Consider the following 13,303-nt stretch of genomic DNA (forward strand, 5'->3'; position numbering starts at 1 on the left):
ATGCAGAAACCTTGAGAATGGGTAAAATGAGACACTCTATATACAAATTCAGCACCATTTAACAATCTATGCAGAGGAATAACTTCTATACATTATACTTAGATTATAAATCCAGAGCTATGCTTTATATGCCTTATACATTATTCATCTGAAATCAATGAACGAACTGCAAATATTATTTATTTCTCAGTTCACACCAAAAAGGAAAACATCTTTTTGTTTCAAATAGCCTTGGCATTCTGCAAAAGAGGGAAAAGTTGTCCTGCTTCATGCTTTGCAACAGTTGCTGCGAAATATTTAAGAATATGTCAGTCAAATGTTAACTACAAACCAATCACTTACGTAGTAAAGTATCCATGTATGTATAGTAAATTTGGTTTTATAAGCATCAAAATGAGAGTATTAAGCACTCACTATCACAGCCTCCTATATGATTGCCACCTATGAACACATTTGGAACACTTCTTTGTCCTGTCCATTCTGCTAAAGCAGACTGAAGCTCTGATCCATCATCTATATTCAGACAAACATGGATTATTCACAATCGTGATATATCACTTTCTTGAGATGCCGAAATTTTTTAGGATTGTATATGCCAAATATACAAGGTGCACCAAGCCTCCTGAGTGTTATATTTCACTGACAATAGGTGCCATGCAAATATAAGGTAGTGGCGAGTTCAAGTGCACGTTTGATCATTTCATGATATTGATACAGATGAGAAACTGTCAGATAACATTTCCATGAAAGTTGAATTAAGTAATCATCTCAATATCTTCATTTCTATTTCAACCTTATACCATTTCTCCATTTACACTTCATGCATTCATAATTCCCATGATTATTTTCATATCTTTATTCATTTCTATGGATCATAATCGCACTAATCATGAATATCTTGTCTAAATCCACCATTTTTTAAAACTAAAAAAGTAAGCTATTACATTAAAAAGTGGATAAAGACAATGCAAAGTTATAAGCTTTATTTTTCTCCTTCATTTCTTCTTTCTTTCTCGTACAAATCAAGAAATTTGACGCCTACACGTTGCTGTGTTATGTCAACCTTGCACACAATTGCTGCATTTTTCTTCTTTCGACATATTCAAATTTCTACAGTAAATGTTATAAATTCAAGAAGAATAAAGAAGAGAAGATAAAAAATAAAGAAAAAGAAATATCAGGATTAGAATTAGAAGATGAAGAAAAAGGAAAAAACTGAAGAAAAATGTGAATGAAGATTAGGAAAAAAAGAAACATTTAGTATTCTATTTTCACTTTTTAATATAATAGCCAATACTGCGTAACGACCTACAGAACTAGGTGGAAACTGTCTGAAAAATATCCTCTGTAAAAGATACTTGACTGAAATATTTTTAGAATTTGAATTGAATAGCAGAATTAAAGAGATCTTAGAGGAAGGCATAAGAGGAACAAACTCTCTTGATCAAGTTCGATCACTTTGCTTTTCGCACCGAGACTCGAAAGAAGTTGTTTGACACGGGCACAGTAAGGACAATAAGACTTGCTGCAATAGATTACAAAGAAAATCATGTAAATCATCAGGAAAAAAACAACAAATAAAGCTCTCTCTCTCTCTCTCTCTCTCTCTCTTTCTATCAACATCTAGAGTCACGAACTCAATTCCACACTTGCTACGTAAAAATGATAGGCTTTTAGTCCCAGAGGACATATCTGATCTCGGAGGAAGATAATAGAATCTCTCTTTCCTTCTCAGAAGAAGCCGATAAAAACTAAAAACTTTCTATTTCTCTTCCCTCTTCCCAGGAAGAAAGCAAAATTTCCACATCAATCGAGTTAAGGGTTTAATTAAGGTTGAGTGCTGAGAAGGAGAGGGAGAGGGAGAGGGAGAGGGAGTGGCTGACCTGAAGACGATGAGAGGGTTGGAGGAGACGAGATCCTTGACCTTGGAAACAGCCGCCATAGCTAAAGCTAAATAATGAGACAGGCACCTTCACGATTCTGTCTGTCTGTCTGTCTGTCTGTCTCTCTCTCTCTATACATACATACATAATTACAATTTACATATATACATATACAAATATGTGTATATTTATTTACTTATTTATTTGCGTTTAATTGTTTCCTTTGACTTTTAGTAATTACAAAGGATGCCCCTCTTATATATAGAGAGATATATACATACAGTATATAGATATGTGTGTGTGTGTATATATATATAAGAATATATAGTAAATGTTTATGCATGTGTCTAAATATATATAATATATGTATGTGTGTACATATGTATCGATATATATATATATATATATATACATATACGTACATACATATTGTCTATATATAAGAGGGGCATCGTTTGTTATTACTAAAAGGCAAAGGAAGGAGTTAAACACAAATAAATAAATACACACACATATATACATATGGTAAAAGTAAACTTTAGCTACCAAAACTAAAATTTCTGCATACCTACCCTCAAGTTGGTTTGCCATGTCAACCCTCCTGTGCCATAGGGACAACCCCCCCACCCTCTGTGCACATCACATTATCTAGACTTGGAGTGGAGTGGAGTGAAGTTTTCCTCTTTTAATTTGTATCCCATAATGGCCCTCCTATGACACACCATGTACCAATGTGTCCCTCATAAAACTCTTTGATGTAGTGATGATAATATGTGAGTGACTACCCTCTCATACTTCCACCATGGATTCACTATCGGTTGCCTTATTTTAAAAAATCCATATTCGTAAATACATAAACAAGGAGTAGTGGTTAACGCAATCTGCAACTCATAGAGCTTAATAATGGCTCCACGACATTGACACTAATATAACTTCCACAATACAAAGAGCGTAGGTAATAGGATTGTTGTCAAATCTCATGATATGTTCTAATACATCTAGCCGTTATGACCACAAAGGCTGCTACAAAAGCTTTTGCAAAGAGAAGAAACTTCAAAGTCAATCTTTAGATGATTCAAATTTATGGAGTACCAACCATTATAAACACATACCGAGTCTATCTAATGATTGGATTATCATTTTTAAAGTATTTGGAGTCTATCAAACGATTGGATGGACATTTTAAACACATATTGCCTTTCGAGACTGATCATGGTCATGTCATACACTAACAAGAAGTGTACGCATCTTTCCTCATTGGAAGGACATCTTTTCACTTGTGTTCATATGATATCCAAGAGGCTTAGGCTTCCTTTTTGCTAAGGACATTTCTTAACTAGCCATATGTTTGTTACATTGTGCAGAACTAGGAATTACAAAATATCTCAAATTGCAAAATACATCATTTGATCAAATAACTTCTATCTATTCCTTCATAATCTAATCTTAGCATAAAAAATAAAGAAAGGCATTCATCTTTGGCATGAATCGCATGTAGGAAGCATTTTATTGGAGAAAGGAGCTCTCCCTTGTCAGATATTTGATGCAGATGTCTCCCCACATGTTCATTTCATCATAGTAACTCACACTCTCTCTCTTCATTCTACCAAATATACATACATGGCACCTGCAATAATGGAAAGGCATTAACGTTCTCCCTTTGCTCTCCTCTATCCCTAACATTACAATAACATAACTTGGATCATCGTCAGTGAGTTCATAATTCTTTTTCCTCCCTCTCTTTCCTTGTGATTATTAAACTTGCCACAAGTCAAATCTCTATCCACATTAAGCTACGATTATCAACATGGTTTATAGTTTTACATTCAGCGACATCCTATACTTGGAAGTTAGTTTTGTAGAACCAATGGTGACTGGAACACCTGGCCAAAGAATAGAAAGGGTCTAAAACTCCTATCCATGTAGATATCCTGACTGTACCATAAGGTGACAAAGGTTGTATGTACCAGTGAACCAACCACCCAATGAGAAAATAGCTTTGTAGAACCAATGGTGACTGGAACACCTGGCCAAAGAATAGAAAGGGTCTAAAACTCCTATCCATGTAGATATCCTGACTGTACCATAAGGTGACAAAGGTTGTATGTACCAGTGAACCAACCACCCAATGAGAAAATAGCTTTGTAGAACCAATGGTGACTGGAACACCTGGCCAAAGAATAGAAAGGGTCTAAAACTCCTATCCATGTAGATATCCTGACTGTACCATAAGGTGACAAAGGTTGTATGTACCAGTGAACCAACCACCCAATGAGAAAATAGCTGGAGGTAGAAAACCTAATAAGCCATACCAACCTACAAAAACAAACCCGAAGTTCTGATCAGTTTTGCATAGAACTCCTATTGGTACATATCTCTATGAATAAGATTTCTCCCATTTCCCCACAAATTTCAAACAGATAGAAACTATAATTACATTTTCGACCAGCACAGGTACAAACGGCGACAGATTCTCCATCTCAATGTCATTTTAAAATGAATTATACAACACCACAATCACTCTTGTGGTACAACATATCATCTGGTATGGCATACAAATATCTCGCTTGATACATAGACAAAGGTGATCCCGACAGAGATAATAATGATGCAAGACATGAATCCTGATGCTAGAACAACAGTCATAAATAATGAAGAATGGATCAGATGACCAACCCAGTTCTAGGCTATTTAACATTATCCACTTGATATCTGAATTGAGACCTCAATCCAATATGCCATTATCAAGCTTAGTTGAGAAACACCCACAAAGAGTAGGCTTTTGTTGCCATTACACAGTTGTTTATATTGAGAGGGGAGATACAACATTATCAGCTTCAAATAGACATGGTACACATCTTACACTGACAACTGATTGAATGCCTAATACACTTGCTATTGAGACTATCTTCCTACATTGATGAGGGAGCGCTTCCAATCGAGAATGGTTTTGTTTGATGGTAACAGTTTTGACTGACAGGATACGGTAGCCATGACAGAAAGGTCAGCAAGTTCTTAAAACCCAAAATGCATACTGTTTTCATTAAGTAGTCACAAAGAAATCACAATACACCAAGAGCTTCAATCAAAACAGATTATGGCAGTTCTTTGGGGCTCCTAGGAAAGCATAAAGCATAGAAAAAGATACTGTGTAAAATATCATTCAGTTGCCTTCGCGACCACGGGATTACGACCGAATTGTGCCACCATTGGTTTTCCTTTCAGCAAGAAGCCATGAACAATATTCTAAAAACATACAAAAAAATCCACAAAAAAAAAATTCAAAATAATATGATCTCAAAGATACATCACAAAAATATACTCAATACAGCATAAATACAAAAGTAGATATTATCAAAATGAAGAGTGAACAAAGCATATCATACCAATGCATCTTCTGCTAACTCGGTTGATGGGAAAGTAACAAAAGCTTGACCTCTCATTCGACCTTCCTGTATATAAAGCAAGTTTATACTTGAGATTATTTAAAAACAGAACTCTACTCTGTATATAATAATTCAATGCAATAAACACACCTGCATAAGTTTTATCCCAAGCTGAGGTTTTAGTTCTTCAGATTTATCAAATATAGCACCTGCAAAGCATCTCTAATCATTTTTTGTTTAACAAGCTACATGTGTAGCAGAAATGGGATAAAAAATTGATCACTATTGGCAGACAAAACATTTACCAAAGACGAAATGAAGATCTTCCTTTGTTACATCTTTCGCCAAGTTCTTTATGTACAGAACTTGAGTTGGATTACCTCTTGTATAGTTCTGCAGTTAGAATAAACCCAAATTAACTCCAAAATCTTATTCAATAAATTAAATCTTACCCAGAGGAAATGATGCACATTTTTTATAACACACGGGACGGGCAATGCACAGATGCAGTAGCGATTGTACTATAATGAATAAGTATGCTGCTATGTTTCACAAAAAAATTAGGCATTGAAGGAAAAATATTCAAGCATAGTTAATGGTATAAGAGAATAAATAATCTAGACCAACCGAGCCACTGTTTCATCAAACAATGAAACACATTCACCAAGTTTCCTCAAAGAAAAAAAACCCAGACCATTAGAACACAATCTAATGATAGCAACACTACTTTAAAAGAACTATGATATATTTACATCATGGCAACACTTAATAACACATTTGATACAGAAATTAGTTTTATATGCCACTCTAGAGCCATACTCATATCGTATAACTTTATAAATATTGATTTACCTTGAACACTGGAAGGGCAAAGAGCTCATTAGCAGGCATTCTTCCAGCAATAAGCTCTTCCCGTGATATTGTGTTTCTTGATTCTTTGCTCTCTTCCTTGCCTAACTGATCTGTTGCTTCTGGTTCGTGTGAAGGTGGCTCAGGCAGCCTCTGTTCTTTCTCCTTTGGCTGCTCCTGTTCTTTCTCTTTTGACTGGACCTTGGATATTATATTAATCTGCTCAAACAGCAATCAAATTCTCAATCATTTACCAATGGTGATACAATATATCATTATTTATTTGAATCAAATCTTCTCCTGTAACTTATCAATGTTGGAAAAGGTTGGTTTGACAGAAATGAGATATGGAATACTCACCTGTAAAACTGGTCTTTTTTTCTTTATCAAGGCCTTTTCCTTGGGAACCAATGCTGTAGTTATTGCTTCTCTAGAATCTTCTACCATAGCCTTCCTCTTTTTGTTAGCTCGATTAGCATTACTAGAGACTTCCATATCCCCTCCTGCCACAGATGTGCCTTTCTGCTTTAATTCCACATATGTATCAGTTAATCGAAAAACTTTGAGTTACCCCTGCCTTTTCTTTATTTCCCCAAACACCAGTGCTTTTGTTATTTATCAAGATGCCCTTGGTTAACAACAAAAGAGAATTTATATGTGCTGTTAGAGCAATTATATGATCAATTCATCCTATTTTCTCAAACCTATGTTCCATTATTTTATTTCCTCAAACGGTCTAGGTCAACCCACGAAAGAGAAATAACTTCTGCTATTTGAGAAATTATACAGTCCATAGTATGAACCATACGCGCATTCGCATTCGAGTATGGTAAACACCATTGAAGTATGGTAAATACCATACTTTGGTATTCATTATTTATTATAAGGTACTTTTCATTTAAGGTAAGAAAATTAAGGTAAAAAGTGTAAAAAAAACATAAGAATGTTTTGATATACACATTCGCTTGCATTCATATGACAGAATGTTGGCCAATGCATTCGAGTATATTATGTACTATGATACAGTCAATTCATCTCTCATTCAGAGGTTGACTAAGGAAATTTGGGAAATAAGAAAAACTGAAGGGCATTTGGGTAAGAATGATAAACTTGGATAATTCGGACATTTTTCATAAATCAAAATGAGGATAGCAAGAAAGTTTTCTACCTCTTCTGATGATTCTATCTCAGATTCATCACTCGAAAGATCTCTATCAGGGTATGCTGGGGCAGCTGGTTCTGGCGGAGGTGGTGGGAGTGGAGGTGTTGGGAGAGCAGGACGAAATGGTGCTGGTAAGTTCATTTTGTTCATTAGATGCAAGACCTGATGGACCATGACTATATTAACATAAACCCATCAGAGAAATGCACATAGAAAAGCAAACATGTTTTCATCAAACCACAAACAGGCCAAACTTACTTGAAGCATTAGTAAGGAAATACCTGTGTATAGAATCGAGGAACTGCAATTAATGCATTAACGATGTTCGTTAATATGTTCCCATCTGGTGGAGGGTATGCATACCTGCAAAAAATGAAGTCTCGTGTTGAGTAGAAATTAAGGAATATACTCTATGTTTAGCTGAGAACAAATGTGTAGCTGAAAAATATTTTCACATCTTTGGAAGTTTCCTTACTCTAAGTGAGGTGGGAATGGATAGTCAACACCAAGACTTGGTGCAATGGGCTCACTTCTTGGACCTCCACCAGTTATCCCTTTCTCAAAGTGGCCCACGGAATAGGGTAATCTTTGTGCTTCTCTTTGAGTTTCTGGTATATTTGCTTGAGGGTGTGCAGAAGACGAAAGAGGATGGTCACTCTGTTCTTTATTTGAACCTTTTGGAACTTTTGGTTTAGCTCTCTCCACTGCTAATATTTTCCCCAGAAATCGTAGCCTGTGATTTATTTGATATAGGTTGTAGAGGATTAACAATGAAGCAATCTCTATTCGCAACTTCCATACCATAGTAAAACCACTAGTGTTGTACAAACTTTATGGATTTAAACATTAGATATTAACAAATATTTCTTGAAAACAGTGGAGAATGTATATTGAAAGGCATCTGTAAAACAAAGCCACACGCCAAACATAATGCAAGACAGTTTTCATTATGAATTTCAATGTGCTACATACACAAAGACAGCATTAGCTTATGGATTGTTTTGCCAAAGCCTAAAGTTCAAGTATTCAACTAGAATATCAACCAATACACACCTGTGTAATCGAGATTGTGCCTGGGCAGCATAAGCCTCTTCTTTAAAATCCACAAAAGCGCAGTTCTTCATCCTGTGGAGAGCCACAAAAAGAAGAAACCAAGAAAATGAAAACGCATACCGAAGAAAGAAGAATGACTTGAAGAGCCGGAAAGATGTGCATATGTGTGCATTGTATGTGTATACGTCCGTACATATGCATGTATGTATGCGCATATCCAGGGACTGTATGAATGCATGTATAGAGCGAAGGAAAGATTACTTGGCAGCAACACAGGGACGGATATCAGAGGCTCCATAGTGAGAGAAGAGGTGTTTTAGGGTTTCAAGGGGGAGGGCGTCTGGTAGGTGCTTCACCAGCAAAGTAGTAGTCCCAGCAGCAGCCTCCATCCCCGATTCTTGTGAAGAAGAAGAAGAGGAGGAGAAGACTCCAGGAGGGGCTCTCTGATTCGACAGAGGAGGGGCAGGTACGTCCACCATAGCCGCTGCTTCGCCAGTCTATTCCTGCACAATTCTCCACAGTCGAAGGAAGTGCATGTGTATGTGTATGTGTATGTGTATGTGTATGTGTATGTGTATGTGTCACGAGCTGACAACGTCTGTCACAAGGAGCCCGACTCAGTGAAAAGGAGCCCGACTCTGCGAAAGGGAGCCCGACTCTGTCACAAGGAGCCCCGCTGTCAGACCACATCAGTAAGTAAGAAGGAGCCCGACTCTGTCAAAAGGAGCCCGACTCTGTAGCAACAAACATCAAAAACTCCACAAAATTGTAAGTGTACAACAAATATTTGCCATGAAACTGATCATAAAATTTCTCAAAAAAACCTAAACATTCAAATAACAAGTCTTACATAAAATATTAAAATGTCAAATGTTAACAACCCTAAAATGAAATATGAATATACACGTTACATATTAAGATTATGGCTCATGTCGAGATGATTGCAATATGCAACCACAATTTTTACAGCATGTAACATTTGAGTCCCTTGAAGTCAAGGTCAAGCCATCACAACGCAAACAGCGAACCTTCTCATGGTCAACCAATGGCAATCTCCTCCTAGCCCGACTAGCACCTCTTTGTAGTTTTCCGAAGTGGGATTTGGAAGTGTTTGGGGAGCTGCCAATAAGTTCTTGCGAGATGTCTATTGTTGCACTTCTTTTGGCACCGATTTGTTGGTTGCAACTTATTGATCTATCATCGTCTTCATTGGTTGATTTTGGTGCACCAACGCGATAAACCTTCTCAGCCACATCTTCCAATGTTTGTATACCTTCGACAATAGTTGCACGATCGAAGATTCCTAACCCTTGCTCGAGACATTGAAGTGCTTTCACGACTGTTTGTATTTTGGACTTGAATGATTCAATCTCGGATATTGTGGGGTTTGTCTCCTCTACTTGCTCTACCTCTGCCTCCACTTCTATTTCTGTATTATGGTCCATTCGCATTTGGGTTGTGTGATCTATAAAAGGCAATGAGCCACATAAATGTGGCATATGCCTCTCAATAATCATTCGGATACCTAGTAAATGCTTACATTTACTCACAATGTCTTGGCAATCACAATATAAGCATTGGAGTGAGACATTATACCATAGAGTGGGAGTCGTCATGCTCAAGATTCTAAACCAATATCGGGCCTCGTCGACAATTTCAATTGTGGAAGTATTGTCGACATACCTTTCCAATATTCTCTCCGCTTCTTTAAGTCGAGACCTTTGATCCCTACAATTCGCATGGGGTGCAAACCGACCACTCTCACATATTTCTTGTCGTTGCTTGTACCACTCTATTACCGTTCCTCCTATGCAAGTGCTAGTTTCATTGTCCCCGATTAAGACATGCAGAAGGTCGATAATTGATCGGTTTATTCTTCCCCTCAAGGTAGTATACTTGATAAACTGCCAATGTCTTTCCACAATATTGGTAGTGTCAACGTGTCCATAGTTGAACATTCTACCAAACTTGGGCCAGAGTTTCCTCCACACACATGTCAAACCACACCATCCTCCTTCTATATATTGCCAAACACCGGGCTTGTCCGCATATTCTAACTTTAACTCCTCACACATTGCATTGAATGATGATTCAGTAATGCATTGCATCAGTTGGCACATTCGTTGATAAAGATGGATTCTCTCATTTGCACTTACTTTTGGCAACAAGTTGTCCACCCATGACTTTTTGGCGTGAAACTGACACAACAAAAGTCGACAATGTGTTTGGGACCGTTGCCCATTTACAACAATCCAAGATTGACGGTCTGTTGCAACCACATAAGTTATGGCATTATATGATGTCCAACATTTATCGATCACTACCGCATTTGGCCTCACCATGGGCATCCTTGCGAATATGACTCTCAAACAAGTTTCTAATGCCACTTGCTCATGGTTTGACCCCTTATCAGAACTACAAAGCATGTACCATAATGGGATCCCAATCAGTCAGGCTCCCTTTTGAATAAGATTCACATTGAGTCTTGTTATGTCTTTGAAGAAGATTGACATCGAGTCTTGTTATGTCTTTGAATAAGATTGACATTGAGTCTTGTTATGTCTTTTGTATTGTTTACAACAAGGACCGAAGCACTCTTTCTATATACTTACTCTTTCTACAACAACATTCTTTGATTACAACACTCTTTCTATATACTTACTCTTTCTTGGCCTTTCTCAAAAACCATTGCTGTGACTACTTGTCAATAAGCTATTAGTTTTATTCTTTTGACACCCAAAACATACAACCAAATATACAACCAAAATGAGATTCAAATATTGATTTGATATTACAAAATGATTTTTAGATAGAGTCCACATTGAGTCATTTACAACCAAAATGAGACTCAAATATTGATTTGATATTACAAAAATGAGAATGTACATCAAATTGAGTCATATACAACCAAAATGAGATTCAAATAATAAGACTCACAACCAGAATGTACATCAACAAATACATATACAACCAAAATGAGATTCACACAATAAGACTCACAACCAGAATGTACATCAAATTGAGTCATATACAACCAAAATGAGATTCAACTATTTACCAATTATTACAAAAAAGTTGACAATCCGCATGAAATAGTAAATCGAGATCATATGTTTGATGTTACAAAGTACAACATGCTAGTGATTAAAATAACCCTATGCCTAGAGTCCTTCGTGTCCATTTTGCCATGATTTTCCGAAGGAGCTGCACATCTTCGAATCCAAACCATTGCTCCTTACCCTACACCACAAGATGCCATCAACCTAAGCCCAAATTCAATTCTCATAAATACTTACAAATTGATCGTACTCAAATCCTTGAATGAACTCCTCGACCAACATTCGAATGGTTTGCATCACGTAATACCCACAATCCGTCCCATTAGGTTGGGTTGGGATATGCAATACCTGGAACCGCTCGTTGTTGATGATGCAATGGTCGTGTGTGGCACTAGAGATATGTTGTACAGCCAAATCACCCAATGTCTTCATGCCGGCAGTCGGATGATTATTTAGTGGATCGCAAAAAATAATATGGCTTCTCACCTTGGCATCGAGACCTATAGGAGTCTGTCGCATCTTCAACCAAAGCACCCAATGCCCTGAGTGCAATATCGGAATGAAGACATATTCCCGTTCAGGGACCCGAGTGAGTATGTCTTCACCCTTATCACTTTGGCCTTCTAGTTGTACCCATGGTGGATCCACAATATGAAACCGCTAGTTGATCTCGAGGGGCAACGAGTACTCCATCCATAAGTGGAAGAGGGTCATCATCCATGCGGATGCCATCTCCCCTACAGTGCACAACGAACATAGTTCTACCTCCGTCAAAAAGACCGCTAGATCTAATCATCGACAAGCCACCTGAAACCTGTTTATTAGGCCAAATTAGTAACTACAAAAAAAACATGAAGTTAACTATTGATCTCATGCCCCCACCATAACGGCATACCTAGTGAACTTATTTCTTGTTGTGTTATCCCATGTTTTTGTGATTGTCCCCGGACCAATAAAGACAATCCCAATGTCCGCACCCTCATCTGTGTCAGATGATGTAATGAACGACAATTTACTAGGGTCCACTATTTGCTTGCATATTTGGATTTTAGGCCTCCTTGGTTGTTGGGTTGTCGATTCTGACAGTTGGTCTTGACCACCATCGATCTCGACATGTGTCTCATCTTCTGGCATCGGAATTCCATGATTCTTACACTAAAATTCATACATAAGATTCACACATAATCATTCACACACTAGATTTAGACTCACATAAGATGCACAGATAATCATAAACCTTACTTACGTAAGCTTCAGACACATCCGCAATCTTCAACTTCAATTTTGCCATCCTATGCTCCTTTCCCTCGTCATACCTAGCCATCTGTTGGCTGACGAATTGGGCAATGAAATCGGCCTCCTTGGATGTTTGAAGTGCGTTCGGAGTGGCTTTGAAGATCTTAATCGCTCTTGTCCTCAACTTCCTCATGTGTGATTGGCGTGACCTGTTGTACTTTAGCTCCGGATCCAAAAAACGCTTTATTGATCATTGTCTTTCGTAGTGGCTGAAGAATGACGTGGTTGTACTCCTCATGGAGGCCGATTGCTCTTCTTCTTCTATCTTTAGCCCCCGAGGCAGTACTACACGGATGCCATGTGCCTTCTGTAAGTGAGCCTCCATGTCAACTTTTTTGCGAAACCATCGTACCTCTTTTCTACATGAATCTCCAACGATACATGTGCGACATTTGATACTTGTCGAGTCTCTTCCCGCCTTGAAGAGGGACATGGGGTCCACTACAACAATGGTGTGACATTTGCATTAGAAAAACCCAATATATACTTACTTCAATAATGATTATAAGAATGTACATCAACTCACCATTTACACTGATGTCTTCAACACCTGGCCCCACGTCATGTATGGGGTTCGTATCCATGTTCGAGTCTTTAGTAATGATGTTTTCAGCA

The 13,303-nt window shown here is 37.6% G+C and overlaps 2 protein-coding genes across 4 annotated transcripts; both read right to left on the reverse strand.

Moving 5' to 3' along the window:
- Positions 1 to 71: 71 nt before the first annotated feature.
- On the reverse strand, positions 72 to 2,007 carry LOC147865541 (glutaredoxin-like). Of its 2 annotated transcripts, XR_015529661.1 has the most exons (5): positions 1,884 to 2,007; positions 1,437 to 1,525; positions 415 to 513; positions 140 to 286; positions 72 to 97 (listed from the first exon to the last, which is right to left on the reverse strand). XR_015529661.1 is itself a non-coding variant. In XM_087318375.1 (4 exons), exons 1-4 carry the CDS (start codon positions 1,940 to 1,942, stop codon positions 222 to 224), a joined length of 312 nt encoding a protein of 103 aa, XP_087174501.1. In that variant the 5' UTR covers positions 1,943 to 2,007; the 3' UTR covers positions 72 to 221. The 2 variants fall into 2 exon arrangements, 1 of the variants encoding a protein (XP_087174501.1); XM_087318375.1 differs by having other exon boundaries at positions 72 to 286.
- A 2,601-nt stretch (positions 2,008 to 4,608) lies between these two features.
- Positions 4,609 to 8,851, reverse strand: LOC147865542 (RNA-binding (RRM/RBD/RNP motifs) family protein). 2 transcript variants are annotated; one of them, XM_087318376.1, is made up of 11 exons: positions 8,595 to 8,851; positions 8,334 to 8,405; positions 7,756 to 8,013; positions 7,562 to 7,643; positions 7,287 to 7,442; positions 6,479 to 6,643; positions 6,122 to 6,337; positions 5,575 to 5,662; positions 5,420 to 5,478; positions 5,270 to 5,335; positions 4,609 to 5,129 (listed from the first exon to the last, which is right to left on the reverse strand). In XM_087318376.1, the coding sequence occupies exons 1-11, from the start codon at positions 8,810 to 8,812 to the stop codon at positions 5,043 to 5,045; spliced, it is 1,467 nt and encodes a 488-aa protein (XP_087174502.1). In that variant the 5' UTR covers positions 8,813 to 8,851; the 3' UTR covers positions 4,609 to 5,042. The 2 variants fall into 2 exon arrangements, with proteins under 2 accessions (XP_087174502.1, XP_087174503.1); XM_087318377.1 differs by having other exon boundaries at positions 6,479 to 6,640; positions 8,595 to 8,850.
- Positions 8,852 to 13,303: the final 4,452 nt, after the last annotated feature.

This window comes from Azolla caroliniana, unplaced genomic scaffold (genome assembly GCF_043228905.1).
Source record: "Azolla caroliniana isolate FFs.n. ecotype wild unplaced genomic scaffold, voAzoCaro1.0.p SCAF_4, whole genome shotgun sequence".
Classification (NCBI taxonomy): domain Eukaryota; kingdom Viridiplantae; phylum Streptophyta; class Polypodiopsida; order Salviniales; family Salviniaceae; genus Azolla; species Azolla caroliniana.

Excerpts from the sequence above, each read along its gene's own strand:
- LOC147865541 (XM_087318375.1), bottom strand. The coding sequence starts at position 1,942 with ATGGCGGCTGTTTCCAAGGTCAAGGATCTCGTCTCCTCCAACCCTCTC. Across the intron at positions 514-1,436 it reads GATCGAACTTGATCAAGAGA|ATGATGGATCAGAGCTTCAG; the intron begins GTTTGTTCCTCT and ends GTCTGAATATAG. Across the intron at positions 287-414 it reads TCATATAGGAGGCTGTGATA|CAACTGTTGCAAAGCATGAA; the intron begins GTGAGTGCTTAA and ends AATATTTCGCAG.
- LOC147865542 (XM_087318376.1), bottom strand. The coding sequence starts at position 8,812 with ATGGTGGACGTACCTGCCCCTCCTCTGTCGAATCAGAGAGCCCCTCCT. Across the intron at positions 6,644-7,286 it reads AGATAGAATCATCAGAAGAG|CAGAAAGGCACATCTGTGGC; the intron begins GTAGAAAACTTT and ends GTGGAATTAAAG. Across the intron at positions 5,479-5,574 it reads AGATCTTCATTTCGTCTTTG|GTGCTATATTTGATAAATCT; the intron begins GTAAATGTTTTG and ends GATGCTTTGCAG.